Source organism: Myotis davidii, unplaced genomic scaffold, assembly GCF_000327345.1.
Source record: "Myotis davidii unplaced genomic scaffold, ASM32734v1 scaffold142, whole genome shotgun sequence".
NCBI classification, from domain to species: Eukaryota; Metazoa; Chordata; class Mammalia; order Chiroptera; family Vespertilionidae; genus Myotis; species Myotis davidii.
Window position 1 is genome coordinate 562,770 of NW_006294400.1, and position 17,866 is coordinate 580,635.

Here is a 17,866-nt window from a genome sequence, read left to right on the forward strand (position 1 = left end):
AAGAAACATGACTCACATTTCTGCCTCTTTCCCCCCCGCCCCAGGTTTCCTGCCAGGCTTTTCCCTCCCACATCTTCTCCTTGGCCGGGGTCTGATTTCTCTTGCTGATTGGCTCCGGCTCAGGGAGATGGGACACTGCTGGTGGGTGTAGGGGGCGGGGGTTCTGGGCCTGAGTATTCGCTTTAAGAACCTGTGCTCAGAGGGGGCAGAGAGTCCCCTCACCCTGGGGGGAAGGGTCACCGAGTCCCCCCCACTCCTCCTGACAGGTTCTGGTCCTTTCCCCAGCTGTCCGAGTGGTGGCTCAAGACGGCCTACCTCCAGTTCCGCCAGCCCCTGGTCATCTACTCCAGCCCCGGCCTCGTGCTGCCCAGGCAGGACTTTGTGGATCTGCAGGGACAACTCCGGTGAGTGGCTGCGGCTGGGGCAGGGCCAGGAGGGGCGGGGCAAGGCTCCTGGGCATTTCCAAGGCCCCGAGGACCACTTCCTCCAGGAGGTTGGAGGGGCCCCAGTCCTGCTCATTATCTTTCATCCCCACACATACCTGATGAAGTAGGAAGTGTCATTCCTCCTTTACAGATGGGGAAACTGAGGCTCAGAGCAGGGAGGGGCCTGCCCAAGATCGCCTTTCAGTATTGGCTGAGCTGGGACAGGGAGCAGGGTCTTCCCGGCTCCAAAACTTCGTAGCTGTCACCACCACACCGTGGACTGCGTCCCCTCCCTGTCCCTAAACCTGGGCCACCCCCCACCCCAGGTCTGGCACTTCACCCCTCCTTCCCTCTCGCCTCTGGCCACAGGGATGACCTTTGTACACAGTCCCCTTTTCCACATTCGGCCATGTCACTTGCCCTGGCCTCTGTTCCAGTCCGACCAGAGATAAAAATACCAGTGACAAGCATCTCCTGCCCAAGCACCAGCCGCTGTGGCCACCACCTGCTTCTCTTAAAGGCACCAGGGCACCCGGGAAGGTCTGGGGGTTCAGGCCCAGGAACTCCAGATGGTGGCCCCCATATTGGGGGCCGGGGGCAGCCCAGGCGCTGGACATGGTTGGTGTAGCCCACATAGTTCAGGGAGGAAGGCCAGTAGGAGAGGTGGCCTGGGAGACACAGAGGCCCAGAGGCAGGTAGAGACCTAGGGGAGGGGCCATCTCAAGCCACTGTCCTCCCATTCACACTCTTGCTCCCCTGGGGTCCCGGGTCCCTCAGTAGCTGGTTCCTGAGGGAAGAGTGTCCTTCCAGACTCCCGACTGTGGATTGGGGCTCAGCCCTGTGGGTGGAACCCAGCCACCATCAGGCTGCTGTGCCTCCTAAATCCTGCCGGCACTTGGCCAGCAGTTTCTCCCTGAGCGTCGCATCTCCCTCTAGAGGTTGCGAGAAAGCAGGCTCAGAAGGGCGAGCTGGCACTTGAACACAGACCCACTCCTTCAGCTTCTGCAAGCCCTGCGCCCCGCAGGCGTCCCTGACCTGGGACTGTCCTCAGGGTGTCCACACCTCTGCTGATCTCTGATTGTTCCCTCTAGGTTTGCTGCCAAATTCATCGAGGGTGTGCTGGATTTCAAGGCCATGGTTGACAAGTGAGCAGTCCGGCCCGCCCCTACCCTGCCTGCCTGATTGACAGAGTCACTCCAGCTTGACCCAAGCCCTGGGGTGCTGGGCAGGCCAGAGCTCGGTTGCTCTCACTTCCTGTTGGCCCCGCCTCTGTGGGGAATGGGGAGACAGAGCTCGGGATTGGGATGCCTGGGTCCTGCTCCAGCTGCTGGGACTTCCTCCCGGTGACCCTGTCCCGAGAGGCCCCGCAACTGGCGTTCCAGCCAAACAGGCCCCGGAGGTCATCGCCCCCTTGGCAAACTAAAGCCCAGAGCGGGGAGGGAGTTTCCAGGGTGACTCAAGGCAGGCCTCCTGCCCCAGCCCAGCAGGCAGCCCTGCGTAGGCCCAGGGGAAGTAGGGGCACGAGGAGGGCAGCCGGCCACTGCTGTAAACCCTGACTCAGCTCTGCCCAGCCCCCAGCTGCTCCCCCTTCCCTTCTCCCTTTGTACTTGCCCAGCGGCCCCTCACTGTCCCCCTGCCCCACAGCGAGACCCTTCCCGTGGAGTACCTGGGCGGGAAGCCACTGTGCATGAACCAGTACTATCAGATCCTGTCCTCCTGCCGCGTGCCAGGCCCCAAGCAGGACTCGGTCATCAACTTCAGCAAGACCAAGAAGCCGCCCATGCACATCACAGTGGTGCACAACTACCAGGTGGGTGGGCCCACGTGCAGGGGAGGAGGGGCAGGGCCCCCACACATGCCCCTGAGCCCCGGGAACAGGCATGCTCTGGGCATCTCCACAGGCCCCCGGCTAGGCTCCAGCCTCAGGGACGCCAAGAGGGGCCCTGGCCTGCCCCGCCTGGGGAGAACAATGCGGGGACATCCTCCTCCGCCCTCACCCTTGGCCTGACCGTCCCCTCAGCTGGGCCAGGGCAGCGCTCACTGTGGCTTCTGGGCTGCCCGGGCCAGGAGGTGGTGGGGGTGGGACGTGCCTGCAGGGTCTGAGGTCGTCACCACCCCCCCACTCCCCCCCCCGCCTGCACCCGGACAGTTCTTTGAGCTGGACGTGTACCACAGCGACGGGACGCCCCTCACCTCGGACCAGCTCTTCGTGCAGCTGGAGAAGATCTGGAACTCGTCGCTGCAGACCAACAAAGAGCCCGTGGGCATCCTCACCTCCAACCACCGCAACTCCTGGGCCAAGGCCTACAGCACCCTCATCAAAGGTGCCCGCGGTGGGGGGGCCAGGCCCGCATCCCAGGCTCTGCCCACACCAGGCCCAGGCGGCACGCTTCTCACTGAGTCCTCTCCGCTCGGGAAACAGCTGGACCAAATGTGTTTCCCCATATTAAGGAGCAAGTGGGATGAGAGGCTAAGTCCCCTGGCTGAGGAGCCCCGTCTGCCATCACATTCCCCAAACCCCGTGTTGAGTCAGGGACCTGGGTGGGATCTGCCTGTTTCTAAAGTGGGCCAGGCACCGGGCGCTCCTCACAGGGGCTGCAGGGCTGCAGGGCCCTGTTGAGTGTGAAGCTCTGAAGCCCGTCCCAGCACTCCGGAACGTTCCGGAGGCCCGGCCGCCCAGGCCTGACACCCCCGTTTTGTGCCCCCTCCGCCGTGCGGCCGGCAGACAAGGTGAACCGGGAGTCGGTGCGCTCCATCCAGAAGAGCATCTTCACCGTGTGCCTGGACGCGGTCATTCCTCGGGTCTCGGAAGACATGTACCGCAGCCAGGTGGCCGGCCAGATGCTGCACGGGGGCGGCAGCAAGCTCAACAGCGGCAACCGCTGGTTCGACAAGACGCTGCAGGTGAGGAGGCAGCCCCCCAGACACACACCCACACTCGGTCCCCTGCGGCCTCGGGACTTCCTGTCCCGCGCGTCCTGGCCTCCTGGCTGGTAAACAGATGGAAGTCATCGAGGCTGTAATTACCCAGCAGTCAGCCTGTCATTACTGGGCCTGGCCCAGAAACTGCTGTCGCCCCAACACCCCCTGCAGCACCTCAGGTAGGCACAGAGGCGCAGTTTGGCCATGACTTTCCCTCTCTGCGCCTGTAAAATGGGCTGTGGGAGGACTCCCGGTAGAAGGGTTATGGGACTCAGCGAGGTGTACCAGCATGGGGTGTGCTCGGTGTGGCCTGGGGGGCTCCGTGGACCCCGATGGGTGTGAGCTCTTGTTAATAATTGTAATAAGTCAGCGTAACTCCTGAGGTGGCTTCCTCTGGGACCAACCAAAGAGGGGCTCCAGGGACGGGTTCACAGGCCCCCTCCCCCTCCACAGTTCATCGTGGCAGAAGATGGCTCCTGTGGGCTCGTTTACGAGCACGCAGCAGCGGAGGGGCCGCCCATCATCTCCCTCGTGGACCACGTCATCGAGTACACGTGAGCTTGGTTCCCCACCCACCCCCCATCTCCCCAGGCCCTGGTGATGGTGACACATGGGTGACAGACTGCCCTGTGGGGGATGGCATTTCCCTAGGCCTGGGAATCTGTTTCTTCCAAGGAAGCCAGAGGAGGCATGGGTTTGCACTCTGGCTCTGCCACTTCCCAGCTGCATGGCCTTGGACAAGTCCCGTCCCCTCTCCAGGCCGCCTCCTTTGGCCACCTGAAAGCTGGAGGTGACTTCAGAGGAACCCCAAGCGTCTCCCTGGGCTGGCCCCCTCCAGCTTTAGGGATCCATCCTCCCCACCCAACCCCGAGGATGGGCCCAAGCTCCCCCAGCACCAGCATGAGGCCGAGCCCATGTCCCCGCAGGAAGAAGGCTGAGGTCGTGCGGTCTCCCATGGTACCCCTGCCCATGCCCAAGAAGCTGCGGTTCAACATCACCCCCGAAATCAAGAACGACATTGAGAAGGCCAAGCAGAATCTTAGCATGTGAGCGCCGGGCGCCGGGTGGGGGCCAGGCCCCTGGAGCCTGGCAGGCTTTGGTTCCAGGTCTGTCACGGAACCCAGCCGGTTCTGAGACCTCTCTCGCGGGGGTTGGCAGGCTGCCAGGTGCCTGCTCCTCACCTGCCTTGTCCCCAACCCCAGCATGATCCAGGACCTGGACATGATTGTGACCGTGTTCCACCACTTCGGGAAGGACTTCCCCAAGTCGGAGAAGCTGAGCCCTGACGCCTTCATCCAGATGGCGCTGCAGCTGGCCTACTACAGGTGAGCCCCTGCCCGCCAGGAAGGCAGGTGGAGACCTGGGGGCAGGGGTGGGATGTGCTCAGCCCCGTTTCCACCCAGGGTCTACGGGCAGGCATGTGCCACGTACGAAAGCGCCTCCCTGCGCATGTTTCATCTGGGCCGCACTGACACCATCCGCTCAGCATCCACGGAATCACTGGCCTTTGTCAAAGCCATGGATGACTCCAATGTGACGGTGAGAGGTTCAGGGTGAGGGTGGGTGAGCTGGGCTTGAGCCATCTCCCTCCCTGTTCACTCTGTCAACACACATTGATTGAGCACCTACTGTGTTCCAGCCCTATGGTGGGCACCGGGAATATAAGAGAAGGTAGAGCTATGGATTTAGCTCTGAGCTTCCTGGCAGCCCAAGAGAAAAGGGAGCTTTCATTCACTCATCAGCAGTGAGCATCTGCCCTAGAGTGGTGGGAGCTCCACTTCCTCTTCTCAGAATGTAGTGCTGGTGGGAGCGGACTGAGATGGGGCAGGAACAGGAGAGGGACAGCGCTTTAGCTCCCTCTCTCCTCACCCCACAGGAGCATCAGAAGGTGGAGCTGCTGCGGAAGGCCGTGGACGCCCACCGCGCCTACACCAACCGGGTGAGTGAGCCCTATTAGCTTGGCATCTCCCACCTGCCTGTCCACTCCTGCAGCAAACAGCTGCTCACTCTCAGCTTGAGCGACCCCTCCCCTGAGCCCTGGGGCAGCTGGAGCAAGGCTGTACATCCCCATTTTAAAGTTGGAGACACTGAGGCGGGCCCAGTGACTGCCCTGGCCCCAGGTTCCAGGTGAGCTTCTGGATCTTGTGTCATGGAGCCAGGACGCTGAGGGCACACACTGCGGCCGACAGCAGGGTGCCGCCATGTGACAGCTCAGGCTGCAGTTGGCAGCGGGAGGCCTGGGTTCCGTGCTGGCCCTGCCTCTGAGCACCTGTGCGCCAGGCTCTGCCCATGTTACACACAGATGTCCCTTTAGGTCTCATAACCACCCTACAGGGGAGTTCAGTGACCCCCCCATTTTACAGATGAAGGCACGGAGGTTCCAAGATATATATGTGCCAACGTCCCAGAGCCAGGAGGGGCTAAGCCACCCAGCTCCAGGCCTGTGCTCTTAAATCCTGCCTCCCTGGCAGACCCCTGGGCCTCAGTTTCCCCATCTCTGAAGTGAGGGCTTTCCTGCCTGGCTGCTCTGGTCTCAGGGGTCTGAGGGGCCAGTGGACGGAAGAGGTGTTGCTGCCACAGGCTTCTGCGGAGGGCAGCAGCGCCCTGTGGTCCCGCAGCCCCGCTCCTGACAGGGCCCCCTCTGCAGGCCATCCGCGGGGAGGCCTTGGACCGGCACCTGCTGGGCCTGAAGCTGCAGGCCATCGAGGACCTGGTGAGCATGCCTGACATCTTCATGGACACCTCCTACGCCATCGCCATGCACTTCAACCTCTCCACCAGCCAGGTGGGCCACTGCCCGAGCCCCCGGGACCCCTGCCCTCTGGGTCCCTGCCACTGCCCTGGGTGCCCTGGGGTAGGGTGGGGTGGAACAGAACCCACCAGAGCTGGAGTAGAAAGGCTGCACTGACGAGAGCCAAGGTCTAGAACGTGGTCAGACCTTGGTGGTGGCGTGGCCCACACAGGCCCCCAGGGGCCACTGCAAAGCGGCTGAGTTCTGGCAGAGGGGCCGGGTCAGGGGTTCACTACAGCTCAGGCTGAGGAGTTGGGGACCCCCCAGGGGAGAATCGGCTTCATTCATTCACAGTCAGACACGAAGGAAGGAACGTGTGCTCCGTGCCAGCCTGTGCTGGGTACTGGGGCACAGCAGGGACTGCACCATCCCTCCCCAGGGGCTCTCAGTGTAGGCTGGCAGCACAGGAGGTGCTAGGGGTCAGGGAAGTCCCGAGGAGGGAGCAGTAGAGGAGGCCCCCTGGAGGGTGACACCGGAACTGCACACGGAAGGACAGAGGGATCACCTGTCCGAAGAAGAGGAAAGGCGTCAGGCAGCGTGGGAAGGCAGGCTGGTGCACTGAGGAGCTGGAGGGACCTGTGGGTGGGGCGAGTGCCTGAGTCCTGTGCCACCCCCAGGTCCCCTCCAAGACAGACTGCGTCATGTTCTTTGGGCCTGTGGTCCCAGACGGCTATGGCGTTTGCTATAACCCCATGGAGTCGCACATCAACTTCTCGGTGTCGGCCTACAACAGCTGTGCCGAGACCAACGCTGCCCGCATGGCGCACTACCTGGAGAAGGCGCTACTGGACATGCGTGAGCTGCTGCAGAGCCACCCCCGGGCCAAGCTCTGAGCCGTGCCCCCCTGCCCCTGCCACAGCCAAACCACTTCAGATGGGCCCCCCACCAGGGCTCCCCTTTGTCCCTCTCCCCCTGGGCCCCGCAGATCTGACCAAGCCAGGGTGGACTCCCGCAGGCCCACGCCCAGTGCCTTCCAGGGGCCATCCCCAGCATCATGGGCTGTGCTCAGAGGCTGAGCAGGACAGAGGCCCAGGCGCCCCATGTATCGCCCGGAGCAGCCTTCCTCTGGGAAAGGAGCCAGTCACCTCCATCCCCACCAGCGAGCCTGGGAAGTCCTCTGATAGCTCAGCTCTGGCCCTGCCATCTGGGCTGGTCCGTACTCCAATCCTCAAACGCCCAAAGGCCTGAAGACAGGACTATCTGGAGTGGGGGACTCCAGGCCTCCCCACGGCCGAGGCCAGGGTGCGAGGCGGACTGGGGACGGGGCCTCTCCCACAGGACTGCCGTACTCTTCTGGAGAACATGGCTGAACAGTGTTCCTGGTTGTATAATAGTACCACGCGAGGTAATTAATAAAGGGAAAATGTCTTGGTGAAGAGGCGTTCCAGCTGCGGAGGCAGGCAGGTTGGGGGGCACCGGGCCTCCTCCCGGCTCTCCCTGCCTGGGAGTTGGTGTCCAAGCAGCCATGGCCCCAGGGACTCCGAGGAGCCAAGAGGAGGTGTCCTCAGGCACCAGATTGCAGACCCCATTCTCAGACAACTCCCAGCTGCCCGGGACTCGGGCCTCTCCAGTACCGTGGGCATATGGTGGGGACAGTTCTCCCAGGACCCTGCCGGCCCGGGTCTGGTGGGCCAGGTGTGGCCGACACCAGGGCCTAAGGCCTCATCCTGCAGCCCCCACTGAGCCCAACAGGAGTGATGCCCCAGATCACACAACCACCTGATCAGAACCCTAAACCCGCCTGTCCCCACCCCCAGGCACCTGGCAGAAGCTGGGTGTCTTGCCAAAGTCAGTCTTTCACCCCAGGGGACCCTCTGGCCCCGAGGCACGTGAAAACCAGAGCAGATGCGGGTGCAGGTGGGCGAGCCGATGGAGCCTGTCTGAGGGGCTTCTTGGCCTGGCTGACCCGGGACAGTCACAGAGGATGGGGCCTGTGGTTTTCTCCTTTTTTCAGACGAGAAAACAGGCACAGAGGTTAGTCACCAGACCACTGAACAGCAGAACAGAGTCCCAGAAGCCATACCTCAGGTCAGGGTATCGGGAGCCCACATCCCAGATGACCAGGGCAGGGGTGGAGAAGGGGAGGCCATGGGTGAACACGAGCCTGGAAGGCACAGGAAGGTGCTGGCTGGACTAGGGCACTGAGTCGAACTGACCCATGTTGGGCCTGCTGGTCCCACCAAATCTCCCACAGCCACAAGGTGGGGACTCGGTGCCTTCCCTCTCCAGTGTGGGTGAGAGGGTGTGCCACCTGCCCGAAGCCCCAGAGAGCAGGAGGCGGAACCCACACAATGGGGGAGTGGTGTTGCCCTGGGCCTGGCCATTTCTCACCCCCCCCCCGCCCCCCAGCAAGGCCGGCAGGGTGGAGTGATGCCAGGAGAAGGCGGTATGAATGCCCTTTCCTGGGCCGGAGTGGGAAGACCAGGAAAAGACCATGACAATGCACAGCCTGCCGTCCTCATCTGTACAGTGGGGGTGATGCTGCTCCCTCTGGGGGTCCTGGGAGCCCCAGGAAGTGGGGGCCCACAGCAGGCGTTGGTGAGTGCTGGGGGAGTAGTACTAGGGTGGGGCCGCGGGCAGAGTGAGCCAGGCCAGGGGCACTGCACAGACACCTGCAACTCCCACAACTCAAGTTCTAAGAACCACACGGGTCTGAACATAAGGCAGGGCTTCCCCAAACTCTCCTTCAGCAGTGAGGGCATGCCCTTGCCCGTGGGTGTTACAGGTCTTGTATGAAGGCTTACTCAACTCCTTAGCGCCACAAGTCCACGGGGAAAGGCACAGTTAGCACCCGAAACACAGTTAGCACCGTCCGTGTGAGATGCTGGCCGAGAGGTCCCGGGTGGCATGTGGGGAGGGAAAGGCAAGGAAACGAAGACCTTTAGCAACTGCTCCCGAGGATGTGACTGCCTTACTCCTGGGAGTGCTGGGGTGGGACAAGCAGGTGCCTAGGGTCTCGGGACACACGGGAAGGAAGGATTGGGGAGATGACACACCTACAGGTTTTTCTTAATCCGCTGTCTCAGCGTGATGCCAGCGGGCACTCGGGGCCTGGGGTAACATTCCCAGTGACCGCATCGCCTGTGAAATCCAGAAAGTGCTGCTGGGCCTCAAACCGCTCAGCCGGTGGGCCTGGAGAATTCGGTCAGCTGGCCCAGAGGTGGGCCAGGGACAGGACCCTGATGCCAATGATGCAGATGAAGAACTTGATTTTTTTTTTTATGAGCGAAAAAGAACTGTTCTAAAGTAATATATTTTGTGCAACACATTACTTGAAATGTGAACATGTAATAAACGAATGAATTAAAGATTTGGCTCTTACCTAGATCCCGTTTGTCTATCCAGATTGGCATGAACTTGACTTTGGCTCTTCGTGGGGAAAGTGCAGTGGCCAGAAGCAAGGGCAGGCCTGTAGCGAAGCCTGCGATGGGGGTGAGGGCTAGACAGGGGGCCACAGAGGCCACGTTGACGGCTAGTGCTTTGTCCGAGACCCGGAGGAGGGCATGTAGGACGATGCCCAGGGGCTGGAGGGGGCCTAACCGTGGGGGAGCTTTGCAGTCTCCAGGCAGGGAGAGGGGGGACGGGACCTAGAGGGGTCGGGGAGGTGGAGAAGAGTAGGCATTCCAGACCCTTAGGAGCTGGAGCGTGCAAGACGTTGTGACCAACAGGAAAAGAAGTCGGGGGTGTCCGTCGAGGTGAAAGCACTGAGTGTAGCTGGGGCTTGGGGACATTCAGGGCTCCCAGCCCTTGCCTCTCCACTCCGGTCCTGCCCTGTCGGCAGTTTACTTTTCTCTTCACCTGAAACCTACCTGTTGAGCTCAGCTTGCTTTCCAGCGATTGGATTTTTCTGTTTTGATCCACTTACAAGTCTTGCAGGGTTCACCTTAGAGTTTCTCAGCCCCGCAGACATTTTCAAGTTTGTCTTTTGTGTCTTTAAGACACAACATTTCGTCTGTGGCTGATCTTCCAGCACGAGGTACTGGCAGGCTTGTCTCCGTGACCCGTTTTCCGCTGTTTCTCCATCACGGTGCCGTGTTCTCTTGGCCGTCTTTACCTACATCCTCTTCACTGCAACTTAAAAACTGCTCATACGAGTGACTGAAGTCTAGGACGGAGGCTCCTTCCTCCAGAGGTTGGTTTGCTTGGGCCTTGTATCTCGGGGGAGGTCACGTTTACTGAACGTCAAGGTTGTGGACCACGGGGGCCCGGACCCACAGCCTTCGAGCTCATGTGGGGACGGAATTCTTTCTGATCCCCCTACTCTAGCGTGTGGCCATTCTGCGTCTCAGCTCAGTGAATCAGGGAAGGATTAGATTCCCATGTTGGCCAGCCCTTGGGATCGACTTCTATCACCTCACTCCCACAAGCCTCTAAAAACCCAGCTGTTTGCAGCCATTTCTTCCAAAGCAAGCCCTTCAGCCATGCACACGCCAGAAACACTGGAGTGAACACAGAGCGGAGGTGCTCCCTGGAGAGGCGTACACCTGTCCCCAGTCCCCGGGGCCGTCATGGAGGAATGAGGCTGAGGGCAGGTCCAGAGCCAGCCAGGACCACGCGGGGAGGCGCCCAGGACCGGAAAGGGGGCGCTTCCAGCTCTCCATGGCAGTGAGGGCTCCTCAGGGGGAAATGTCGCAGAGCCATTCACACGGCGGCACTGGGGGCTGGAGGGACTAGCTGTCTCAGATGCTTACGGTTTTATGTTTTTATGGTCCTTGCTCCTTGGGGTCACGTGTCTCCAGCCTCCTCAGGAGCTCAAGTCACCATGTGCTCAAGCTGCCAGAGTTCAGGATTTTATTTTAAAACAATAGTAAACAATTTCATTGATTTTTCTTAAATCAAACCACCTCACACTTGGCTTGTCTCAGGCAAAATGTAAAAAATAAGAAGGAAGGGGGGTTGGGAATGTGGGGACTGACCAACCTTCCCTAGAAACAGGCCCCTGGCCCCGGCCTCTGGAATGGCTTTTGGACACGGTCTTTAACAACTGAGAAAGGAAAGCACCGAACATTGTGCTTCAGCAGCAGATTACGAACCTCCACAAAGAAAGGAGGGGCGGGGTTCGAACACAGGTCCCGAGCAGCCTGGTTCAGTTCTAGAAACTTCCAAGAGTCTGGAAGCATGTCCACTCCATAACTCCACTTCACAGAGACGGAGAGATCAAGTCCCTTGAGGAGGAGCCGTCCTCTGAGCTGGACAGTGGGGCTCTGTGCCACACCCCAAAAGAGGCTCCAGGGTGCCCGGGCAGTTCCCAGCCTCTCAGAGGGGTCGGGAAGGGTAAGGAATGTTCAGAGCAAAGGGGAGGGAGGGCGCGGGTGTCAGGCACCCACGGGCCCGCCTCACCCGCTCCGGTTCCGCTGCACTGTGTTCTCGTGGAGATGAAGACTAACCGCTCCGCTGGCAGGACCACAAAGAGCTGTAAACAGCTTGGGTTGCTCACCCACATGTGCAGGCTCTTTGTCAGGAAGGGACCACTGTCTGGGGGACAGGGACCAGAGAAAGCCCTTGTGGTGTAAGGGTCAGTGCGGGGTAGGACACGATAGCAGCCGCCAGACGAGCGCACTCTCTAGGCCTGGCCCCCCAGACTCGGAAACACTGCATGAGGTTCTGGAATGGCAATGGTGGCAGGGGGGCACAGGGTGCGCCCCTCTGTGGGCCCCCAGGCCACCTTTCAGGGCAAAGGGCCTGGGCCCTCTGTACTCGGGGCTGCCACCGCAGAGCGGGCTCTTCCGGCCCCATCTCCAACATCCTGCCTGCCGCTAACAAAACCAAAAATAAATAGTGTGTATTTTCACGCCCCCGGATCTCCTGCCCTGCGAGCACAGGTGCCAGGCCTCCTCCTCTACCCACACCCCAGCGCCCACCCCAGCGCTTCCCACCAGGCCAGGGCTGGCGGCAGGGCAGCGCGGAGCTGGCTGTGTGGCCCCCGTCAGCAGGCGCTCCAGGATCCTGGCCGAGGGGCTGGGCTGGCCCTTCGGGCCACCTGGTTCATTAAAATTAAAGTAAGAAAACAAAAGGCTCCACTTGGCGACGGGTCTGTCGAGGTCTCCGCTTCATTCCTCTGCATTCTGTCCGTCCCGCATGGCAGCGTGCAGGCCAGATGGAGGTGGACCCAGCCGCCCTCACCAGTCACTGCAGTTTCGTCCCCAGCTTGCGTTGTCTGTTCCTGCAAAACGGGTGGGAGTCTGCAGTGAGGACGCCTGAGGGTCAGAGGAGGGGACCCCTGGCATTCAGTGGCCCCCTTAGCGGTCCCCTCCCTACCCACAGTCCCATCAAAATGGGTGCGTGCCCCTCCCAGTAGCCCCAGTCCCTGACTCACCAAACTTCCTCCCGCCTGGAAGCTCTGCACATGCTCTTCCCTCTTCTGAGAACACTCTCCGCCCACCCCCCAACCTGGGCAGGCACGCACTCCCTCCACACTCAGGTCTGTCTCCCCTGAGCAGCAGGCCCAACCACCGGCCCCCACGTCGGGTTTGTCCCGAGCTCAGGCCCAGGGCACGCATCACACAGGAGGCGCCTTATTCTTCGCGGCTCCCCTGACTGCTGTGGCCGTCTCACTCTGCCTCCCCCGGCACACGGGCTGGCACAGAGCATGCTGATACAGAAATGTTGGTAAATGAAGGCAGGTGGTGGCCAGTGGAGCCAGGTGACAGGGGCAGGCCCAGGCATGGCAGGGCCCCTGGGACAGGACCATTCTGAGCGTCAGGGGGAGAGCCTGGGCCAGCCGGGCCTCTCCAATAGTGGGGCTGCCTGCCCTCCCCACCTCCAGTCCCCTTTCCTCCTGGATCCAGGGCTTTCCTTTTAAGCTCCTTGGGATAATCTGGACCAGGAAGCACCAGACACATTTCCAGGCTGCTCAGGTGCCTGGCCTGCCTGCCCTGTGACTCCTCTCACCGCCGCCTCGGGGAAACCCCAGAGGCTCGCTCCCCTTTGAACCCCGGCTGGCACCAACCCACGGAGGGAGACTCCAGTCAGTAGACTCCAAAGCCCAGCTCTGCACCAACTTGCTGTGCAACTGCACCTCTGTTTACCCATTTATGGGGCGCATGTCTGGACTAAGCACCCTGAGAATCCCGGCTGCCCAGCTCTCTGGTCCTGGGCCACAGGGGTTAAAAGCATGGCCCTGGGCCCGACAGCCCGGGTTCCCAGCCCAGCGTCCCCACCCACAATCTCTAAGTCATCCACAGTGACTCCCCCTCTCATCCCTGAGCCTCCGTTTTCTCATCTGTAAATGCGGTCCCGAGGAGGATGCCACGAGGCAGTGAAAACCAGTGCTTAGCCAAGTGCCTGGGTGTCGGGGCGCCGCTAAGAACAGGAGCAGTGGCAGCCCCACTGAGCCAGGACCAGTGAGAGCCGAACCCCAACTCACCTGGCTTCTGCCCGGGTGACTGTGTACTCAAACCAGAGGACGTTGGGGATGAGGCTCGTGTCTCGAATTAGAAAGAACTCAGAGATAGGCCTGCGGAGACAGACACCCCGAACCCCAGGCCATGTCAGGGCACCAGCCTGTCATCAAGCCAGAGTCCCCCATCAGTGCCTGGGGCCAGCCATGCACCTCCTCCCCCGCACCCCCGCCCCCTCCCGCTCAGAGAGTCCTGGCCCGAACTGTGCCCCCTCCCCCGGGGCCACTGCGAGAACTACAAGTGCCACCTGTGACACTGAGGCAGGGCCGCCCCCACCGTGCACACAGCTCGCGGGACTCAGGCTGCTTTCCGAGTCCCTGAGAGCCGAAGTGAGGACAGAGAAGCCACCTTAGCTTCTGGGCGTGAGGAAACGCCTGGGCAACAAAGCCAGGCAAACAGGGCCTGCTGCCTCGTGCCCACCAGAGACCTGGACACTAGGGCTCTCCCAGGGAGACCGAGGCTGGGGTAGGAAACCCTAGGTCCTCCACTGACGGCCCTTCCACAGAGGGGGCCGGGGAAGGCGGGGCAGCAGCAGGGCAGGAAGCAGTTACCAGGACGCTATCCTGGGGAAGAGAGGAGTGAGGACCTCCTGGGTGAAGACGAACCAAGCGATGGCCATGAGGCTTCCGGCGACGCCCCCATACACCACCTGGCTCCAGGTGTGATACAGCAGGTAGACCCTGCGCCAAGGACACGGGAAGTCCATGAGAGCCAGCCAGCAACAGGCCTGCACGGTCCCCCACGCCCAAGCGCTAGCTTCCGGGGACCTGTGTGCGCACAGGGCGACACGCACAGACAGGCATGACCTCCTGTGCACACAGCCTCAGCCCCGACAGCGCCGCTCCCGACTCCAAGAGAAATGAGACTCGCCGCCCTTCTCCCCAGCCCTGAACTCCGAGTTTGTCTGCACGGGGCTCCTCCAGGCGCTGGAGCAGAAGCTGGTGTGCGGGGGTGACCCCAGGGCCCTGGGCTCAGCTGGGAGGAGACAGCAGGACCGGGCCGCAAGGGGCAGTGGAGCCCTGACCCTACAAAGTAAGAGGCTGGGACCCTTTTCCCGCCCTACCCTACGGGCTCTGAGACTCAGGTCTACAGTGAGGTCCACAGGGACCAAAGACCCAGCAAGACCCGGTGCAGGATGTGGGGGCTCGCCCTCCCTCCGTACCTGCTGTAGGAGACCAGAAAGGCCGCGGTGAGGAGGCCCAGGGACAGCACGTGCCTCCACAGCAAGTCCAGGAACCTGGCATTGTTCGTTTGGTGCATTCTGGGAAGACAGGCCTGTCAGGTGGCCTCAGCCCACAGCCGGGAGCCCAGGCCTCCCAAACAGCCCCCGGCCCCTCCACAGGCTCCCCGGCGCCCTCTGCCCTGGCTGCAGCTCCTCCCACCCCGGAAGGGGCCAAGCCCCACGTGGCATCCAAAGGACTCGCAGGGAGTCCCTGGCAAAGGCTGGCCTGGGCCAGTCCGGGCCACTCCGACCGGAAAGCAGCTCACCTTAAATACAGGAAAAGGAAGGAATAGACGGAGAAAAACCACATAAACTGGGAATGGCTGGAGGGCATCCCGTACTTGGTGCCCACTGTCGCGTGGGGATCTGGGGGAGAGAGAACAGGGCATGATGGGAGGCTGCAATCCCAGTAATGCCCCAACCTGGTGGACCCCCGATTCCCGCAGCCTGGGCCTGACCTCCGCAGGGCCGCGGCTCCTTGATGACGTGTTTCATCAGCCAGTTGACCCCCTCGTTCAGAGCCAGGCCCCCGAGGAAGGAGATCTGTCGGGAAGAGGTGTGGTCAGCCGGGCCTCTGTGCCTGCTGGCCACCGCCCAGCCCCAAAGACCTGGCCCCTGACTGAATTTCCCAGCCCAACTGGTGAACCACCTGGAAGCAGCCCGGAGGCTCCACACACCTCCAGAAAGGCGGTGGCATGGAGGGAAGGCGCAGCACCTGGGGTGACCCCTTCTGTGGAGGGGGGCAGCGGGGAGCAGTGGGAGGGCCTGGGTTGGGGGGACAGGCTCACTCACCGTGTGCAGCTCCCGCTTGAAGATGATGAGGGTCACGAAACCGACAATGACAAATACAGGGCCGAGGCTCAGGTAGGCAAGGAGGTGGCCAGAGAGATCACCTGGGTGCGACAGGGAAAACGGGATGAGGGCAGAGCATGAGCCTCGGAGGGGCCAGCCCCGTGCAAGGTAATCAGCACCTGAGCCAGACAGGAGGTGCCGATGAGAGCCACGGTGCAGGGCCAGGCAGCTGTGGACACCTTAGTCAGAACGAGTGGGAGCGGGACTAACATCCAAGTCTCTGGCCCAGTCCCAACACCACGCCCCCCACCTGCCGAGGCAGGAACCTGAACCCAGCTTCGTCTGACCCCCGAGACGGGGCTCTGCACCAGGGGGCAGCCCAGCAGGCACATGGGTGCCCCTGGAACACAGTGTTGTGCTGGGGCTGCCCCAGCCAAGCCCTGGGCTCCAGGGAACCTGGTATTCTCTGGCCACACACAGACCTGGGTTTGTGCTGCAGGCCCCCACAAGGACCAAGGCCAAGGGTACGGAGAAGGCTGTGTTGCCCAGGACGGACGCCAGTTGCAGTAACAGCTTCTCACGGCCTCTACTGGCAAGAAATTGGCTACCTATTCACTACCTGCTTTTTACCATCCTAACAGGCCGGGGGAGAGGCGGTGTGAGGACTGCCAGCCCCTCTGAGAGATGAGGACACCACAGCCAGGAGACGAGAGCCACTTCCCCCCTTGCTCAAGAACAGGGCTGATGTCAAGTTCAAAGACTACCCTCACCATTCAAGACAGGACAGCTAGCCCTTGCCAGTTTGGCTCAGTGGATGGAGCATCGGCCTGCAGACTGAAGGGTCCCAGGTTCAATTCCCGTCTAGGGCACCTGCCCAGGTTGTGGGCTCCATCACCAGTAGGGGGCATGCAAAACGCAGCCAATCAATGATTCTCTCCCATTGACATTTTTTTTAATTTTTTTTTTTAAAGACAGGACAGCTAAGCTCTGATTGGTTTGGCTCAGTGGATAGAGTGATAGCCTGCAGACTGAAGGGTCCCAGGTTCAATTCCGGTCAAAGGCACATACCCAGGTAGCGGGCTCTATCCCCAGTAGGGGACGTTGCAGGAGGCAGCCGATCAATGATTCTCTCTCATCATTGACGTTCTCTCTCTCTCTCCCTTCCTCTCTGAAATAAATTTAAAAACAAAAACAAAAAAACAGGACAGCTACGTGGCCACTCTGGGGTCAGAGGGCATGGTGGGTCAGAGGGCATGGTTCAGTTCCCGAGCCAGCACTTGCTGCGTGACCTCAGGCAAAGACTCCACCTCCCTGACCTCTGCTCAGTCGTCTGTGAAAAGGGTACCTAGTACCCACCCCCTATGACTGTGAGCTTGAATGAGACCGGCCTGTGTGACACCCAGCTCGGCCCCTGGCACCCAGGACACGTCCACGCTGGGGGCTCTGCTCTCCCATCAGCTGGGAGAACCCAGCGTGGGAAATGGCCCACACCACCAGCCTGGCCTCATGCAGGGAAGGTGCCCACACAGGGCGGAGCCCAGACTCAGGCTGAAGAAATGGGCACACACCTGGCCTCACCCACACCTACCCAAGGCAGGGCTGGCTCAAGGGCTAGTGCTGCCACGGGCTAACTGGGTGACGCGGGTGAGCCCTTTTCCTTCCTGGACCCCTGTCACTTCACCCACACAGTGGCCCTGAGACTCTGCCCAGCTGATGCCCAGAGCACCTGGCCGTGAGGACAGGGAGTAGCTGGTGTCCCCAAACTTCTGGCCAGCTCCATGACTACCCCACACCAGTGCCAACCTGGGACCTTCCTGCAGATGCTCTGCCCTCGCCACGCTGCTCCAAGCCTCTCCATGGCTCCCTCTGCCTCTGGGATAAGTCCCACCTCAGCCCAGCTCATTGGGCCGTCCTAGCCCTGCTCCCCTCCCACCCTCTGCTCCAGTTCCAGGGACCGCACTCCAGTTCCCTGAACACACCGTGCTCTGTCCTACTTCGGGACCTGTGCGGTTTCCCCCTCCTGGGACGCTGCCTGGGTTCACGCAACCTAACCTGAGCACCCACCACAGTGGCCAAGACCCGTTCCTGCCCCTGCAGAGCTCTCAGCCTGGGGGGGGGGGGGGGGCAACACTCAATGCCCCAAGCCCAGAACAGCACCTGGCACACGTAACTACTCAAAAATAACGGCAAATGAATGGAGAATGGATAAAGGAAGCAAGGGTCAGTGTGATGAGGGGTACGAAGTACAGGGGGCCACAGAAGAGTTAGCAGGGGCTAGACTTTGTGGGTTCCCCCAGGCTCAGAGAGCTCCCTC

At 61.4% G+C, this 17,866-nt stretch overlaps 2 protein-coding genes across 3 annotated transcripts in view; one reads left to right on the top strand and one right to left on the bottom strand.

Moving 5' to 3' along the window:
• CRAT (carnitine O-acetyltransferase) overlaps window positions 1-9,459 on the top strand; it is a 13,198-nt gene extending 3,739 nt beyond the window's left edge. Inside the window, exons 3-15 of one of the 2 annotated variants that reach the window (XR_001514698.1) lie at window positions 286-404; window positions 1,517-1,570; window positions 2,070-2,235; window positions 2,575-2,749; window positions 3,151-3,329; window positions 3,801-3,901; window positions 4,274-4,393; window positions 4,550-4,672; window positions 4,751-4,886; window positions 5,224-5,286; window positions 5,995-6,132; window positions 6,756-9,264; window positions 9,299-9,459. Coding sequence is in view for 1 of the 2 variants with exons in the window: in XM_006768481.2 (XP_006768544.1) it covers window positions 286-404; window positions 1,517-1,570; window positions 2,070-2,235; window positions 2,575-2,749; window positions 3,151-3,329; window positions 3,801-3,901; window positions 4,274-4,393; window positions 4,550-4,672; window positions 4,751-4,886; window positions 5,224-5,286; window positions 5,995-6,132; window positions 6,756-6,971 (1,590 nt within the window). In the remaining variant the exon portion in view is untranslated. Of the gene's footprint in view, window positions 1-285; window positions 405-1,516; window positions 1,571-2,069; window positions 2,236-2,574; window positions 2,750-3,150; window positions 3,330-3,800; window positions 3,902-4,273; window positions 4,394-4,549; window positions 4,673-4,750; window positions 4,887-5,223; window positions 5,287-5,994; window positions 6,133-6,755 lie in introns of both variants that reach the window. The other variant, XM_006768481.2, reaches the window with a different exon arrangement.
• Window positions 9,460-10,912: 1,453 nt separating this feature from the next.
• Window positions 10,913-17,866, bottom strand: part of DOLPP1 (dolichyldiphosphatase 1) — a 20,557-nt gene continuing 13,603 nt past the window's right edge. Inside the window, exons 2-8 of the mRNA XM_006768482.2 lie at window positions 15,553-15,653; window positions 15,219-15,303; window positions 15,027-15,126; window positions 14,701-14,799; window positions 14,090-14,218; window positions 13,505-13,594; window positions 10,913-12,301 (exon numbers count right to left, since the gene is read on the bottom strand). Coding sequence (XP_006768545.1) covers window positions 12,265-12,301; window positions 13,505-13,594; window positions 14,090-14,218; window positions 14,701-14,799; window positions 15,027-15,126; window positions 15,219-15,303; window positions 15,553-15,653 — 641 coding nt within the window. The 3' untranslated portion in view covers window positions 10,913-12,264. The remainder of the gene's footprint in view (window positions 12,302-13,504; window positions 13,595-14,089; window positions 14,219-14,700; window positions 14,800-15,026; window positions 15,127-15,218; window positions 15,304-15,552; window positions 15,654-17,866) is intronic.